This window comes from Cottoperca gobio, chromosome 8, assembly GCF_900634415.1.
Source record: "Cottoperca gobio chromosome 8, fCotGob3.1, whole genome shotgun sequence".
In the NCBI taxonomy this organism is placed as follows: Eukaryota; Metazoa; Chordata; class Actinopteri; order Perciformes; family Bovichtidae; genus Cottoperca; species Cottoperca gobio.
The window spans coordinates 20,649,394-20,667,800 of record NC_041362.1 but is presented as its reverse complement, the minus strand read 5'-3'; the positions used below and the strand labels follow the sequence as shown (position 1 = coordinate 20,667,800).

Genomic DNA, 18,407 nt, shown 5'->3' with positions numbered 1-18,407 from the left:
CCAATGACAAGATAATTATATATACTTGGAAATTGTTTTCGGGACTACTTTTGCATTCTCCAGCCAGCCTCCAATTCGAAAAAGACGGTCAAACTAGCCGGGAAGCAGTAGATGCTATAATATTTCCAAGGAATGTCCTACTCGGCTCCAATCTGCCTCTGATTGCCTTGCCATGATAGATTTACCCCAAGCCTAACCAATCACTCGCATCAAGCCTAAACCCACACAAGTTGGATGTGCACATTAGCATCGCCCCCCCTCTGCAAATCATTGTGTAGCTCAATGTGGGAGCAGTTAAATACTTGACACCGCACACATTGAGCACCCAGCTTTTTCTTTCTTGTTTTTTTCAATAACTATGTTTGCTGCAGACACAGTAACTTGTATCAACGTGATGTGTATCAACGAGATGTGTAGCACAAACCAACACCTAATGAGCATTGAAGCACAACTTGCCATAATATCCCTGCTGTGCATTTACCACTTTATATAACCAAGATGTAACTTGTATGTATATTCAGCGTGTGCTTTTGTTCACAATAGTTAAATTCGATGTCCACCTCAGGTGTTTGATACTTTAACAAGTGCTGGTGTGCTCGAGTTGTAGCCGATACTGGGAAGATTCTCACCTCGACCTCACAATACTAGATGGCTCTGCCTCCTGCATCAACTAAGTGAAAGTTGTAGTGCTATACTGTTTACTAGCACTTTATCCCATTAAACCAGTCATACACACTGTGGACATGTTGTTACACTGTATGAACTGTGTAATACATGGTTGTAATAAAAAAAATGGCTAACAAAGCTAATGGTTTTCCGACTTGTCACTGGAATGCAGTTAACTCGGATGTGACATCATTTCCGGCTCCGACTTCCGAGGTAATTGGAACGCACAAGGCCGCACGTTGTTCTGCAGAATGTGTATATACTAGGCCTTACGGTAAGAGCATGAAAGGGATAGGCTGTTTTGCATAACTTCAATAAGTCAGTCAGTCAGTCAGTAATAATTGAATGAATATAATACATAAATAATATGTATAATAAACTGCAAACTCAGTTTTGAAGAAGAAGTAGAATTTCAATTGTATGACTAATCAGTCAAACTTAATAATTAAAAATATATTTCCAGAGACCAATCTGACTTCAAAATGGCAGTACAACACCTGCCACTGTGAAACTTCCTGTTTCCACAGAGTAATGTCACTGTTATTGATAGCGGACCACCTCAGTGTCACTCAAACTGTATCAGCACATTCTGTCATTTCTAACACAACGTTACTCGAACAGACAGAAATAGTGCATTTGTTTGGGACTATTTTCAGTGGAAGATTAATACACAAAAGTGAGCATTTATGGCAGGAGTATGTGGGACCGAATAAAGAATAAATAGTGTGCCCACTTTCATCATAATAAGGGAACAAGTCACTCAATAATAATAATTAGCTATATCATGTTTGGCTACATAAGAAATTCATAGTTGATTATTTTGCTCTTTTTATGGAATTTGTTAAAAATATGTAATGTAGCCTACAGAATATCACAACCTTATCCTTGAAAACAATATGGTGAACTGTAAATCATAGTAGCCTCTGAAGGCCCACAAAGACTTTTATTGTGAAAGGCCAGTGAGCGAGAGGAGGAAGACTGTCGGGAGCGCGCAGTGGTTTTATCCAGTTGGCTGCTGCGGAGCAGGAGCGCGCCCGGGCGGTGATCTCGGTGTGACAGCTCAGAGCTGTCCACGTCAACACACCGAGCGAGCGAGCACGGCGGCGGCAGCGATGGACTCCACGTCTCTGGTGAGTCTCTGCCGTTACACCGGGCACCTTTACTTTGGGGTTTGAGGACTGTGATGTGCTCGGCAGTTTGTGTATTTTGTACTGCTTTTTAAATGTATTTTAGCGCGAGGGACATTTGTTGCATTATGGCTGTTTCGGTGGTGGGCAACAGTAGTGAGGGAGAGAGGGAGAGGGGGGTGCAGATTGTTCATTAATCATGAAATCATTAACAGGTTTGATTTATTCTTTAGTTTATGACCGTGAGTGTGACCTAATCATGTTGCGTGTTGTTGTGGACGCGCAGGCCTGATCACAGTTTGATTTCTCATGCAGCCGGTGCTGTAAAACACACACTTTTCTATGCGTGTAAAAATAGTACTGCACTGGTTTCAGTGCGACAACTTATAGGGTGTTAACTTAACTCCATTACAATAGACTGAGTGAGCCGCTGCTGTTATCCACACAGAGTCCAGAGCAACAGGAGGAGGCTCACAGTCTTTGGTGTAGAGACAGTCTTCACTGTGGAGACACTGTCCTGTCTGTCTATATCACACATGGCGTAGTTAAATGTATATGTGCACAGATCGGTTGACGTGTAGAACAGAGTAGGTGCCACGTCCACCTCTCTCGCTCTCGCTCTCGGTCTCTGTCTCTCTCTCTCTCTCTCTCTCTCTCTCTCCCCCCCCCTCTCTCTCTCTCTCTCCCCCCCCCCCCCTCTCTCTCTCTCTCTCTCTCTCTCTCCCCCCCCCCCCCTCTCTCTCTCTCTCTCTCTCTCTCTCTCTCTCTCTCTTTGTCTCAATTTCACCAGGACTTTATGGATGTGTGACATATTACATATATATATATAGTTACATATGAAGAATAGAATATATATATATATATATATATATATATATATATATATATATATATATATATATATATATATATATATATAGTTACATATGAAGAATAGAATATATATATATATATATATATATATATATATATATATATAGTTACATATGAAGAATAGAATATATATATATATAGTTACATATGAAGAATAGAATATAAATAGGGTTAGGATGAGTCTTTCTTTTTCTGGTTGAATTTGAGGACAAAGTCTTCTTTCATTTCTTTGTATTTTGGACAATTGTTACAACTTCTCCCTTTCCACAATGGTAACTAATTCTCTTTCTTTTCTTCTCGCCAGTCTTTCTTATGGCGACCAGTGTCAATGACGAGTTTATTATTATTATTATTATTATTATTATTATTATTATTATTATTATTATTATTATTATTATTATTATTATTGTCACTTATCTAGTTAGGGTTTGTCTTTATAGGATGCTTATTTCTGATTTATGTTTTTCTCTTAAGCCAATTAGCGTGATTTCTCTCACCAAAGGGCCCCGGCATGCCAAATCAACCAAAAAGCCGCTAAAGGCCGTGAAACACGGTATCTGCAGTTGGTTAATGTCTGTCGGCAGTGGAGACTATCGGCAAAATAAATCAGTGCACAAGAAGAGAAAGAAAAGTGAAACGCTGTTTCTTGTTTGTATATACGCAGTCCGAAGTCTTCCGGCTGCCTCGTTTGAATAACAAATACAGACTACCGACGCCTGCTGGTGTGGAGAGTTACACAGTATGTATGTGCTTGTTGGCTGTGTTTAAGTGCGACTTTTTGGGCAAACTTAAAGCGACATGACGACACACAGCGGGCGGCTCCGTCGTCACTAGTACTTTTAAGTCGGCTTGGTGTCTCGGGGCCTTTATAAAGGGCCAACAATCGCTCACCGGTCTGACATTGGCCGACTCCCTAGTTTTTATGGTGTGTCCTGCACCGTCTGCATTTTTCGGCCCAGCAGAAGGGCTGAATCGGTTGTGGAGCCTGTTGGTGAGAGAATAATAATAATAATAATAATAATAATAATAATAATAATAATAATAATAATACATTAGACTTGTATAGCGCTTTTCTAGTAACTCAAAGACACTTGCAAATCGGTTAGGAAAACAAACAAGCGCACAGAGAGAGTCTCTCTTCATTTTTCATCTTCATCTCATCTGATCGTTTCAATGCTTTGTTTTAATGTGTGTATCATAACAACAGCTTGTTGATCCGCACGCAGCCCAACGTTATCGGTTTCCCTTTTTCAAAGACGAATACAGACTACCGCCGCCTGCTGGTGTGGAGAGTTATTTCCTCTCACTCAGAACGTACGTGCTAGTTTACCATTGGCTGAAGTTTTTGCAGGTTTGTTAGGTTAGACGCAGGCGAAGTTCTTTGATGTCCGTTTGGTGTGTCTGGGCCTTTAGAGTCTTACTTGGTCTGGTCTGACCAACAGCAGCATATACATTTATATTTTATTTTTCTGCATCAGCACCACAACTTTTATAAATATTTATGATCACCTATTCATTTCCTCCGTTACAGTAAGCCAGTACAATAACATTTCATTTGAATTGTACATTGTGTAAAGCTTGAAATGACAATAAAGTTATTTGATTGATTGATTCGTTGCTATAGTAACCCCAGATAGATATCAGCATGTATCTGACATCCCTGAGACACCAGCGCTGACTCTGTGGCTCTTCTCTACAAATGTTACACTATGATCTCACATCCTGTACTTGCCACTTGTGTCCACAGTGGCTGCTGTTCAGAAAAGTAACATTGTTTACTTAAAGTAAATACTTATGTACTTTAACTAAATTATAGTTCTGAATGTCTACGTTTCTTCCACCGCTGCTCTTTCTCAATATTTTACTTGTTGTTTCACCTCTGTTAAGTTTGGTGCTGCATTTATCTTTCTCACATTTGTTCTCTTTGTCTCTATAGCTTTTGACCACTTTGAATATTACAAGTAAAGGTCATGTACCTAAAGGAGTTCTTCACATAGATAAACGAGACCGATTAAAAAAATATATATATATCCTTTGGGCTCTGTGCAGGCACGTCTTCTCCCCAATATCACTGACGCTCGGTAGATCGGAACCACTGATGTTGTGGGCAGTTGTATTCCCTCTGCAGAGTCCTCCTGTCCAGGGCCGTGCTCTAACCATGCCAGTCTGCAATGTTTCCAGTCAGGAGGCTTTCTATTGCTCCTCTGTAAAAGTTAACAAGAACTTGGCTGGGGAGTTCTGCCTTCTTAAGTTTCTTTAAGAAATACAGCCGTATTTCATACATATTCACCATACACATAGAAGAGTTGTAAGCCTCTCATCAAGCTCTTGGAAAGAAAGCAAATAAGCATATTTTACAAAATGTCAAACTATTGTTTTAAGACATTTCTCTTTCTCCATTTTTTCTGGAAGAATAATGCTTCTTCCTGTTGTGCTGGAAATCTTTTTTAAATAGAATAATTGTTAGTGATCTGGTTCTGTTTAACAAGCAGATGGAAGCAAACATTTATTTTTTTTGCATCATGTCATATGCATATCACAGTATCAGCTAAATGCTTAGAATGTCCTGTTGTATATTGTGTCCATGATGGGGTAAAAATCTAAATGGCAGTTTAGACAACTGCCAATCCAAAGTCCAAATGATAAGAAGCTTTGATGATGTTTTTAGTGAACCCTCTCTCCAGACATCTAAATTGGTCTTGTGGTTTTGTCTGAATCATGACCTACTTATACACCTACACACTAGATACAATCATTATGTTTAAACCAAACAGATAATTTTTACATTTGAGGTATTTAGCTGTCATGTAGATCTAGAGTGACTTACAGTGAGTCAAAAAGGCTTCTTACATTAAACTCTCTTAACTGAGACTGAGGCTGTTGTTGGTCTGTATTACGTTTGACTAAATGAGTGCTCGTACCTCCAAACAATCTGCTCTAATTTCCTAAGTTATTCTTAATTATTTGACATTTCCAATGTGCTGTTACATTTAAATGAGGGGTGTCAAGCGATTTAAAAAAAAAAAAAAAAAATCTAATTAATTACAAGCTTTGTAATTCATTAATCTAAATTAATCTCATATATCAATATTTGGTGTGAGAAGCATTTCAAAATATTCAAATGGCTTTTGGAAGAGGAGTGAATTATAAACTGGTCAACATGTCTTATTTCAATACTATTTCTCCAATATCTTGTTTGCTACAATTATCTTAGACAACACAGACCAACAGTTTGACATAAAGTGCCATTTCAAATCTGGCATAACATCTTTCATTGCACAATAAACGTTTAAAAGTTGTGCCCTTTGATGCCATGTGTAAAGCCTCCGTTAGCCCCCTGTCCTCTACCACCTGCAGTCCATTACAATACATTTCATGGAGTTGTTAATGTGTCTCAGGTAGACCGACTCATGCTGCGTCTGAACGCCTGATCGAGAGATGACGACACGGGTCGCTCACTTTAGCATCAGCGGCAGGTGCTAGCTAGCTCCGAGCTAGCTGCTCAGTGCTTTTCGTTGCGGTGATATTTCAGCTTGAAGTTCTCGATGGTTTGAACATTCTTTGCTGCAGGAATCTCACAGAACGGAGCATCAACAGTTACATCCGGGACTTTATTAATGTAAACTTTCCATTCACTGGGCCAAGTAACGTTTTCTCATCCGCTCCATCATGATGACGAGGCTGCTGTTGCCGCGCCGCGTCGGTGACGTAAAGAGTCAAGGGGCATCTAAGAGCGCGATTAATCTGCGTTAATTCTTTTGTGATTAATTAATCAAAATTAACGTGTTAATTCGACAGCCCTAATTTGAATATTACTTATTAAGTTGCTGATTTCATAGTGTCATTTCAGTGATTATTTCGTCATCATCCATCATCTTATGTAAAGAGCTGCTCCCTGAGGACAGGGATCAGCAGCCGGTTGCACCAGCAGCTGGGAAGTTCAAACATAGTTATAGAGAACAGAAAGTGTTTGCTCAGTAACTAGTAAGATACATTTAGACTTACCTACTGCACAACTGACTGACCCAACTAGCATGCTATTGTACAAACCATTTAAAGTGAAGATTGAAACAGCTCATTATTAATAATGGTAAAGGTGCAAGCCCCACTCTTAAAGTAGGACAATAAGTTGTAACCTTAAAGGGGCTCTATGGTTTTTTCTTATATATGTTCGTATGCAGTGTCACATCGTTTGAATCCTCAAGGCTTTCCTCGTACTGTAAAACTTTTACGATGCCAGTTTTTGAGTGTTCGTTGTATGCATTGTTTGCAAGAAGCATGTGCTTTCTTGTATGTGAGAGCAAGCAAAACGGGCTCGCATGTGAAAACATTGCTCCATAGTGCTGCAAAGCATGACGTAGTTCTATTTATTAACCAACAGCATTACAGATTTGAACAAAATGTGCCTAAAATGTTAGATTTAGAGAAGTAGCCTACTATCAATGTACATTTCACAAAGTCACACAGTGTTGCTCCAATTACAAAATATTGTGCCAATAACATTAATTATAATGACTAAATTACCCAAAAACTTTGCTTGGTTGGGTAATCAGGTATTTTCCACTCACTTTAAACTCAAAAATACTTTTAAATCTGCAACGTATATTGTCAGGTTATTTATATATACGGTTTGGTGCCAACAATTAAATTTTAAAGTTATATCAGAGCATGCAAATTTACAGTTTTGGTTGACATTGTTGATTGATTTTGATTCGACTGTGCTACATGTTTCCTAGCAACTGACTTACACGTAGAAACTTCGGTTTAAATGGCTAAAACATGTCTTTAGGTTTAATGGTGCAACCCAATTCATTAAATGACTAAAACTGGCTAGCAGTTGATAAAATTATCTCACCACATGGTCCATTTAGTGGATTGTTTTGGAGCTTTGAATCGTGTTATGTGAGCTTTATCCATCATATCTTATCATCAATTTATATGATTAATGAGTTGTGTGGCTTTTGTTTCCCCCGACGAGTACTTCCTTGCGATGGCAGAGTCTGGAAACATGTCCGCTACACTGCGACTGAAATCATCGCAGAAGCTGAAGGCTACATTATTTTTGCCGTAAAGCATCAACATCTTTCCCTCAGCTTCGGTCACTTGGTTTGCCTCCGACACAGTTCTTGTCACACATGAAGTCATTGACAGTGTATGTTTTTGTGCCTCTTGGCGTGCTTGTGCTTGGACGATTGTTCACGCTGACGAACATCGCTTATTCCGCCGTGTGCAAAGCTAACATCTGAATGGCACACTACAAAAAGCATGAGTTTGCCCGACTCTGCTTTTAATAAATAAGGGAAGGTCTCCTCCCATTTGGCAGGTACTTACATAAAGTTTTAACTTGTTTGGCAGGTACAACTGCGTCTCCATGTATCTCCCATTCACTGTGACTCTCATCATATGTTTTCGTCTTCACCTTCTGTGTTACTGTTCCTGTTTTCTTCTTCTGTGTGTTTACTGGCGGATAACGTTTTTCAGCTAAAGTTAAACATAATACTGCCACCTGCTCTACCGGAGGCCACTTTACACTTTTTTTAATTAGGCCTATTTTTCTTTTTTGAAAGGTTAAAAATACGGGATAATTACGGGAAAAACGGGAGAGTGGACAGGTATGGCTTTATCAGCCGATCCAGTTTGCCCAGTTTCATTGCATTGTAGATGTTTAAATTTCCATATTTTTAGAGCACTTCAACGACTTCTCATCAAAGTTGCTAGTCTTTGCGTAGAATGCTGGACCTTCGTGGTCTAAATAAATATAGGTTTTCATATCACTGTATACAGCAACCTCTGCGAGCTTAGTGTAGTGGACATGACAACCTTGATTATAAAAGAATATCGGTGTATTAGTGAGTTGGCTTGGCTCGTCCTTTTGATGCAACGGCAATATTTGGCTAGTTACTCACAGAGACATTATTTTCAAGTTTCATCAAAAGAAGATTGATTGAAAATCTGACCATTGGATGCTTGCTCACATTAGATAAAACTTTGGGGGTTTTAGGCACCAAGTGGTGCAGCTCAAAAGTTGGACGTGTTGGTCGGTCGGTTCATCACTTGACCAGATGGATAATAACTTTGGTGATCCTCTGTTTGTCTAGATCCATCATCAGCCCAACATTTACATTTGTCCAATACTTTGGTTATGACCAAATACCAATGACATTCTCATTGTCAATGGAAGTTAAAGGTGTTTTATTTTTATTTACTTTTAATATTCACTTTTCACATCGAACATGTGCTCTTTTATTAAATAAACTAAACACTTGTGTTATTTATCTAATTTACGTGCACGTTTCAATGTCTACTGCGTTGCTTTGCGCATTCACAGTCTCTCCTCTGCTCTGTTTCGGGAAGGGCAGGGCTCCGCTCCCGACGCACACACACACGTGCGCACACACCTACAGTCAGAGACAGAGCGGAGGAAAGGAGAGGAGAGAACTAAAAATCCCCCATCACACGGACCTCTTCAAGCCCAGACAGCACCCCCCCAAAACAGTAAACCTAGGGGAAACACTGTTGCCTGACACAAAAGGTGGTTGATCTAAACATGTCTTCGTCATCATCTTCGTCCTCCTGTAACAATGGTAATGTCAGCTGAGAAAATTGGGCAGTGAATTTTGTAAGTTCCTGGTCTAAGTTCTGTGATACACTCTGACTGTGAATCTATGCTAGTCAGTGCATAACAGAACTTTGTCCCGGGTCTGAAAACTCTCCGCACGGACGGACGGATGGATGGATGGATGGATGTTGGATGGATGTTTTGGATGTTTGGATGGATGTTTGGATGGATGTTTGGATGTTTGCATAGATGGCTTAGAAGGATCATGTCTTTGGTCATCTCTTTGAAAGTCCAGAACAAAGCTGGATGGACAAACAAAATGAATGCATTAAAGTCTGCAGAGATGAATGTAGAGAGTGGTTGGACTGGGCGGCTAATGTGTGTACAGGGTGTTTCTGGAAAAGCCGGCTTGATAATATAGGTTGATACAACACATTGTTCAGGCGTGGGAGGAATGCCTTTGACTGTAGCTGTGGCATTAAGAAGTAGAACTCTCCCCGTCCTAGATGTTTCCCTGAGGTTACTCAGCAAAGCAGAAATATTTAAGATGTCCTCTCTGTTTATTGTTGCAGGAACCTACCCTTTACACAGTGAAAGCTGTTTTCATTCTTGACAATGATGGCAACAGACTTCTGTCAAAGGTAACTAAGAGCCATACCAGTGATCTTACATGTTTTGGCCCATTAACAGCACATTATCCCTAATCTTACTTTACAGCTGACCATCCAAAGCTCAGAAAGCACATATTTGTATTATATTTCATTTTATTTGTGACTTGAAACTTGCTTCAGCACCCATCTGTTTGTTGTGTCAAAGTTCCATTTGTTTATAGTCCTAAAGCCCTGTGTTTGGTCTGTGGAAGACCAACTCGACAGACTTCAATGCATTTTTTTCAAATGTTCTATGAAAGGAGGGTTTATAATTCCTCTTAGGAAAAGTTTGATATTTTAAGAAATATTCTTATTTTCTTTCTTGCCAAGAGTTAGATAAGAAAATTGGTGCCAATGCGGTAGGAGAGTAAACAGCAAGGTGGTTATTAATAAGATAACAGTACAAACAGTAACACTGCTAAATTGTTTCCTTGTCTTGCCTCGTGCATTTGAAGGCCCCTTGAATCCAGCATGAGAATGGAATACTCCACCACTAACTATGAACTAGAGAAATACTTGCTGAATGTGAATACATTGAATGGCTCTTGCTGAAAAAATGCTGACCATGAATAACATCAAAAACAGGATGTGATTTCATGAAGACTGTAAGGATTATAACTCTAATGAACTAAAACATCCAGAAGCTCTGGTATTAGAGGATCCTTTTCCACATGTCCTTACATTTCTTTAACTTCTTACATGTTGAAACCCTTAACCCAGCAGCGCCTGTGCTTCTGTTTCAGTACTATGATCCTGGGCTTTACCCCTCCATGAAGGAACAGAAGAACTTTGAGAAGAACATTTTCAACAAGACACACAAAGGAGACCGTAAGTTGTTCTGTGGCCCTCCCTGTGTATTCTCCTCACTCACACACGTCTCCAATGTCACCTGTTAAACTATCTACCGCCTAGTAGCCCAACACGTGCAGGTGATACTAGCCTCAAGCGGTTTTAAGCCTGGTCTCCACTATGGAGCCAATCCAGTAGTAGGCCTACTATGTTAGTGTGAACCTGCAAAATCTAGAAAATTGTGACTTTTGGATTTTCTATTAGCTTTTAAACCAACATACACATTTATTTGGCTGTTCAGAGAAACATGATGGTCACTTTTCTGCACTGTAGAATAATTTAGATTTTTCACACAGCTGATACCTGAGTCTCTGCCCCTGGCCTCCTCCTTTTGTTCTAAACTCCTCCTTCATTCCTCCTTTTCTGCTCTTTTCTTCTCTTTCTTCTCCCATGTCATGCTATATCCCCTCTCCTTCCCTCCCTTTGTCCTGCTCTTCCTTTCCTTTAAGCATCCCTTCCCTCCCTCTATTTCTCTCACCCTTCCTTGTCTCCCTCCCTCCTTTCTCATTCTAAAACTTCTACTCGTTTTCATTTTCTTGTTTTCCCTCACCTCCCTCCTCTCTGTCTCTGAAGTGTATATCTTTTTCTTCTCTCTGTAGATGAGATAGCTTTCCTGGAGGGGATGACTATCGTCTATAAGAGCAGTATAGATCTCTTCTTCTATGTGGCAGGAAGTGCTCAGGAGAACGAGGTAGGGTGAAATTGCTTTTTCTGCCAAAACAATATTTCACTGTAGTTTTTAAAAAACATTCTTCAAACTGGAGGAACTAGTGTACTTGTTTGGGACTATTTTCAGCAGTGGATTAATGCTAAAATTATGCGAAATGATTCTTCAATATGTCTCACTAGCTCATCTAAATGCAGCTTTCTTTTGCGTGAATTTGAACAATATCATTATACAGATAAAAACACCCTATTATTTAATATATTTTAATATCGACTATATGAATGTATTGAGCATTAAATCCATCCCCCACTTTAAGAACTATGGTCCTGTTTAAGGTTTAAAGTAAAGGATACCTAGGGGTTTTTAGAATTAAAAGATTTTAACATTTTGAAGGGTTTTAACGGGTTTTCTGTGTGGATCACGGATGGAATTTCTTTTACTTCATTCAATGGATTAATTTAACCCAAATGAAGGGTAAACCTTTTAAATACCTAAATACTGAGTAAGAATAAGAATCCTGTTGAATAACAACAACACCTGGAAATATCTCAACCCCAAATGTAAAGTTCCAACCTTTAAAACACCATATGAAGTGTACGGTTGAAATGAAGGGTGCGGGTTCACCTTTTAAAATTTGTGGAAAAATTACTCTTTACCATAACAATCTCTTTGATTAAGATGCAGGTGCTTTGTGTGTTTTCAGGGGTAAATTAATGATTAATAAAGGGTGTTTTAAGGGTGGAGGTCTAAATATATTAGAACCTAAAAGTTGTTGTGAAAAGTGGCAAATGGGAAAAACTGCCTCCTGAGCCAGTCGTGACAAAAAACAACAACTTTATTGCATCTTCGAAATCAAATGCTATTTTTCCTTTTCTCTCTCTAGCTGATGCTGATGTCAGTCCTGAACTGCCTGTTTGAGTCCCTCAGTCAGATCCTCAGGTACGTTCGCTCATCGAGTCTTAAAAGAAGTTTCACAATCTCTGTGGTGTCGGACAGCTTTTAAGTGATGATGATTGTTTTCACAGACTCCTCCCCATGCACATGCACTATAATGATATTAAATGCATGCAGCCCCTCATCACTGTGTGTGTGTGTGTGTGTGTGTGTGTGTGTGTGTGTGTGTGTGTGTGTGTGTGTGTGTGTGTGTGTGTGTGTGTGTGTGTGTGTGTGTGTGTGTGTGTGTGTGTGTGTGTGTTGATAAACGGTGGTGGATGTGGTTTCTATGTGAACAGATGCAGTCGTAGTGCAGAGAATAAACAGACAGAGAAATGATGATATTAATATTATTAGTATGAATGATTATACTGTGCAATATGTCCAGATCATACAGTATGATGTCAGTGTTATACTCTTTACAAACTCTTAGGAAACACATGTTGTTGACTGTGATATCATCTTAATTCAAGAAAAGACAGAGAATAATCGCGCTTCCTAAATGTCCAACTGTCCCTTTAAGTAAATGTGAAGACATGTGAAATTAGGATTTTGGGGGATACAGAGTATTATGGATAGCATCGTTGTGTTTTTTTCTGCAGGAAAAATGTGGAGCGGAGGTATTTACTGGACAACATGGAAGGAGTGTTACTGGTTGTGGACGAAATCATTGATGGAGGGTAAGAGAGACACAATGCGTGCAGCTGATTAGAGTACAGATCTGTAAGATGAACACAAAATTACATATAAACTAGCTTACTATTATTCTTTGTGTCAATCACTCTTTTAATTGTTTAGTTTATATAATGTCCTGCTTTTTAAAATTCTGTTGCCAGGGTGATTTTGGAGAGTGACCCCCAGCAGGTCCTGCAGAAGGTCAACTATAGGGTAAGATGACTGTCAGTCCCTCCCAATCATAGCATTTTCTTTATTGATTTTAGTCATGTGGAAGAACATTTTGTATTGTAGGGTTGGGTGATTTGACGGTATAAACCGCAATGATAGAGATGCTGCAATACTGTTTGTAACATGATAGCTATTCTCGCGGGATCTCGTGATTCTCGCGTGATCTTGCTTATCCAGCTGCCTTGCAAGGTAACCCGATTTGGGCAGACATGGAGGAGGAGAGTGACATTGTAAACTCAGGATGTCATGAAAAGTCATGTCTTTTATTTCTTTTGGTATGCTCAAAGTACACATTTGTGTGATTTTTATATTTTTTTATATTGCGCTGAATAAAGTCAGGCTGGTATTTATTTGCACCTGTTAACCAGTAACACTTGACATTGTTATTCTCAGGAACCTTAAAGCTTCCATTTTGAAATCATTGTGTCGTCTCATGTGATGCAAATAAAAGAAGAAAATAATCAAATGTGATTAAGTATTGTATGGTTATTTTAAACCATTTATTCATTGAATTTACACAACTATTACTGTATTGTGATATATATAATTACATGTAGTGCCATATTGCCCACCTCTCTTATATTGTGAAGGTGCTGTTTGTTTGGCCTGTTCACACTCTACTGTAGCCTTCTTGAATTCTCTTACCTGCTTTACCTTTCTGTCTCCTCTTCTGATTGTGTCAGCTAATGTCAGAGCCAGCCTATGGCTTTGTCCTGTTTGATTACATCACCAGTAACGTAGAGGGACAAACAGACAAGAGCCAGCTGCTGTAGACAGACAGGCAGAGGGTGAGACAGAGAGAATGAATGAATGAGTGAGATGGAGACAGTGAAGGGATGAAGGAGGGATGATAGATAAGTTTAATGCACAGTGAGCATGCTGACTATCAGAGAGGCTTAAAGAGTAAATCTGACATTTCTCTATATTTTAAATCTGTGAGCTGCTGGTGAGCGAGAGGAAAAGTGAGGAGAGTCAGGTTTCTGTGTCTTCTGGGGACCAGGGTAGTCTGTGCATAATGTCATGGCAAACAACCAAGAGTGGACACACACAGACAGAGAGACAGAGAGAGAGACAGAGAGACAGAGAGAGAGACAGAGAGACAGACAGAGAGACAGACAGAGAGACAGACAGAGAGACAGAGAGAGAGAGAGACAGAGAGAGACAGACAGAGAGACAGACAGAGAGACAGACAGAGAGACAGAGAGACAGAGAGAGAGAGACAGAGAGAGACAGACAGAGAGACAGACAGAGAGACAGACAGAGAGGCAGACAGACAGACAGACAGACAGACAGACAGACATTGGTGATTGGCTGAGCTTTGAATGACACTTCTCTACAGTATGTGAGGATGTTTCTACTGATCCAATGCTGTCTGCAGTGCTTTGCTTCATGTGTTGTGAGTGTGTATCAATTGGTTCACATGAGTTTTGCATTTTTCATATGATGATGTCATTTTGTTTTACAGGCGGATGAAAACCCATTATCTGAACACAGCGTGGCCCAGGTAACACACATGTACACCTAAATGACACTGAATATGTACACACATGCATGTCACATACACACATGTAGTAAGTGCACTACTGATACACATATTGTAAATAGCAGTACTTAATAAACCTTATGTTTCCCAGCAACAAGGTGTCTTTTTAACTTCTCGTCTAATAACAAACTTCCCATTTAACACAAATGGAGCTGCAGAGATGCAAGAAAAATGTAGACTTGATCTGACAAAGTTATAGATACACATGAAACCTCAGCCACCCGTACAGACACACAACGCTCGCTGCACACACTGCATGTTATTGTTATTAACATCTTCTCTCATACCATAACCTATAACAGAGCTCAACTCTGTGCACCCACAGAGACACACCGACATCACAGCAGAAAGCTTTCCCCAGGGTGCGTGCTAACACTTTAGCTCACCACGCATGTTAAGGTAGCAGCTAGCTTAGCTTCCGCTCCAAAGCACTAATAGGCTCAACTGTGACTGAATGGATTGAGGTGTGTGTGTGTGTGTGTGTGTGTGTGTGTGTGTGTGTGTGTGTGTGTGTGTGTGTGTGTGTGTGTGTGTGTGTGTGTGTGTGTGTGTGTACTCATGCTCTAAGCTCTTCTGTATCTGTTGCTTTCACCCTGACAGCACATAACAGAGAAACTGGCTCTGACTACTAACGTAAGTCTCCACTAACTTCACAACAGCCTTCACTGCACAGCTTGTTCCCCTGTAGCACTGCCTAACACTGATGATAACGCTTGACCATAACATCATATAGTCAATACTGGAGCGCTGCACGGCCTGTTAGAAGTGTTTAAAGGTCAGAGAAATGGATTTAGAATAGCATGCATTGCATATCTATATCTAGGTGTAAATGTGACTCAAAAGATCAAATAAACAGTGTTCGCTAGCTGAGCGAGCACACAGGAAGTATCTGACAATGCTGACACTGATGACAGTTATCAGCTGGAGGCAGAACCACCAGGACATAATGAGATGCTGCAAAATAAAAATACTGCATTACAAGTACTCCTGCATCCAATATGTCACTTTAGTAAAACTTTAGTACCCATACTGCAGAAAAAAAGATATGATCATATACTCCAACATAGACTACGACAATTTTCAGGAAATCTGAATGTTGGAAGCATTTTTGAGGAAAAGTTGCCAAACCACTTTTTCTGAAGCATTTGGACATGCTGAAACCGAATATTTTGTTTGCCAAAATAAATTTGGACGTTTTGGTACCGAAATTGACAAAAAACTAAATGGCCGCCAAAAGAAACTTAAAACGCCCATAACTTCTGAATGGAAGGGGATAACACCACAATATTTGCGTCAAATACTATGTTTTGGTCTACTGTAAGCATGGCATGCTTTTGCTGAAGAGCGGCTGATATGTGAAGAACTCTTTGAACAATCGTATTCAACGTTCCTATGTCATGTGCTGGGGCTTGAATGATGGGCATGTATCCAACAGTGGTTTGTTAACTTTTCCTCAAAAATGCCTCAAACACTTTAACCATCAACATATCGCAGAAATGGTACCAGTCTAACACTGCACCTGTTATTCAGTAAATAGCAGCAGTAGAAGTCTGTATGAGACTGATATGACTGCATTTCCCAGCATCCCACACTGCAGTGAATGTTATCTGAGCTCCATTTGCCCCCTGCTGTTTAAATTAGGAACTACAAACTCAGTGCTTAAATTAAGTCTTTACACATAACTGAGGAAACTAATCATGAAAAGACAAACGTAAAGAAAACACTGGCTTCTTTGAAAAAAAACCTGCTTCTTTGATAATGGACTCGAGAGTCTTCAACTTTTAGATTTGAGTGACATTTGTTCCCAAGTGACCATTGGCTCTTTTTCCTGTCAAAAGTATATGCATGTTTCCTTTCACATGTCACTGTGCCGTGTGAACAAAACCTGAATCTCGATACTGGAACACACCTGTGTGACATTTGTCCCCCCCCAGTCTGAACCCACTGGGTCACATAAAAATGGTAGAACTTTTTGTTTTTACCCTGTGAGGACTGATGAGGACTCGGATGAAAGAATTCCGCATTCAAAAGTTTAAAATAGATTTTTCTCCTCTACCTATGATTGTATTTGACTAAATAAAAGGTTACCGTCAAAATGTCCCCCAAAACATGTAAAACGTGAATAGTACAGTTCCGGTCCCGGGTGTAGTCTTTCAACTTGGCGGCATAGAACTCCACACAGCGAACACAGTCCCATCTAGTGGGGGAACAGTGCTACTGCACTATTGTACAAGTTCTTCAATGCACACAGATGTGTAGTTCAGTTTTTCTCTTACTTAAGCTGAGCATGAAGAATCAGGCTTTTATTAGTTAACTACATGATGTACAAGGCTGTATTAGTATGTAGTATTTCATATTTAGTAAGGTTTAGGTGTTTTTATTGTTTTGTATTTTTGACTTGTACTATATTTTTTTTGTTTACTGTATTACTTCATGCTACATTATATTTCTTATCTTCTTTTTTTTTTCTTTCAGGTTCTGCAGTCAGCCAAGGAGCAGATCAAATGGTCCATACTGAAATGACTGGGCACAGACACATTTAGGATTCCCAAGAAAGGTCCAGAGCTATTTTTTATTATAGCCCAGGCTAAAGGGAAAGTGGTTACCGGTACAAGCCTGTTGGTCAAGAGGCTGCTTATATAGCAAATACCCAGCCAGTAATAGGATTTCTTTCTATGTGTAATGGCCTTTTGTTACATTGTGTGTGACATGTAATTAATTTATTTGGTTTGAGAGTTATGTTAGTTCATACTCTAGATGTGTCATTTAACAGGCCATATACAACAGGAAATGAAAGGAAAGTGTCCAGCTGTGCTTCCACAAAGGACAGTTATTATCAATGAAGATACTGGAAGCCTGGTTAGTGAACAACAATATATTGCTTGGTGGAGCAGGATCTTCAGCTCCTGTTTACTCGAAACTGAATTTGATTGTAGGATTTATTTCAGCTGTTTTGCATATTGCTGATATGTACAACTTTCCCCTAAAAAATGTTACAATCTATTTAAGGAAATACACATTCCTATCAATCTTACATTAATCTGGGAAATCAGAATAGACACAGAAAAATAACACTACAATTCAAGCTAAAAGGGTGATTATCACATAAGAAGAGAAAAGTGCTGAACCATGTCATTTAACAAGGTATAAGTTAAATTCACTCACTGACATAATTTTTGCACTGAAGTGCTCCGTTTAATAAAGTTTGTTGTTGGGATTGTGCTTTGTACAGCTTATTAAAGGAATGTAATGATGCCTTATGACACAAAACAAATGTTGGCACCATGTGTAAGAGGCAACATGTTACTGTGGCAGTTAAACCTTATTCTCCTGAAAGTGGAATTCTCATGAAGGTAAATATGGATCTGTACATATAATTGATCTTAAGAGTCAAAGGGACGTTGAAGGTTATGAAATACCGAGGATGATTTTGTGAAAAGAGTTATAAAGAGTAATATCTATTTTCTGAGAGATAAAGATGTTGATAGGTATTAAATATTTTCTTAGTTGAAAAAAAAAAGCCAAAGACATTTCGTTTACATTTGGATGTTGAAACATTGTGATGGAGGGCCTTCTGTCTGTCCGCCATTTGTGAGACTGACATTTGTCTGATAATAAAACATTTGTCTTCTTA

The 18,407-nt window shown here is 39.3% G+C and overlaps 1 protein-coding gene across 4 annotated transcripts; it reads left to right on the top strand.

The window, feature by feature from the left end:
- The first annotated feature begins 1,666 nt into the window (after positions 1 to 1,666).
- copz2 (COPI coat complex subunit zeta 2) lies at positions 1,667 to 18,407 on the top strand. 4 transcript variants are annotated; one of them, XR_003832675.1, is made up of 11 exons: positions 1,667 to 1,796; positions 9,798 to 9,866; positions 10,619 to 10,703; positions 11,324 to 11,415; positions 12,275 to 12,330; positions 12,927 to 13,004; positions 13,161 to 13,212; positions 13,914 to 14,018; positions 14,696 to 14,734; positions 15,374 to 15,406; positions 17,249 to 18,407. XR_003832675.1 is itself a non-coding variant. In XM_029437997.1 (10 exons), exons 1-10 carry the CDS (start codon positions 1,779 to 1,781, stop codon positions 17,294 to 17,296), a joined length of 570 nt encoding a protein of 189 aa, XP_029293857.1. In that variant the 5' UTR covers positions 1,667 to 1,778; the 3' UTR covers positions 17,297 to 18,407. The 4 variants fall into 4 exon arrangements, 2 of the variants coding, with proteins under 2 accessions (XP_029293857.1, XP_029293858.1); XR_003832674.1 differs by lacking the exon at positions 15,374 to 15,406; XM_029437997.1 differs by lacking the exon at positions 13,914 to 14,018.

Bases quoted from the DNA above. Each gene is read 5' to 3' on its own strand.
- copz2 (XM_029437997.1), top strand. The intron at 9,867-10,618 runs GTAACTAAGAGC...CTTCTGTTTCAG, and splicing joins GCAACAGACTTCTGTCAAAG to TACTATGATCCTGGGCTTTA. The intron at 11,416-12,274 runs GTAGGGTGAAAT...TTCTCTCTCTAG, and splicing joins GAAGTGCTCAGGAGAACGAG to CTGATGCTGATGTCAGTCCT.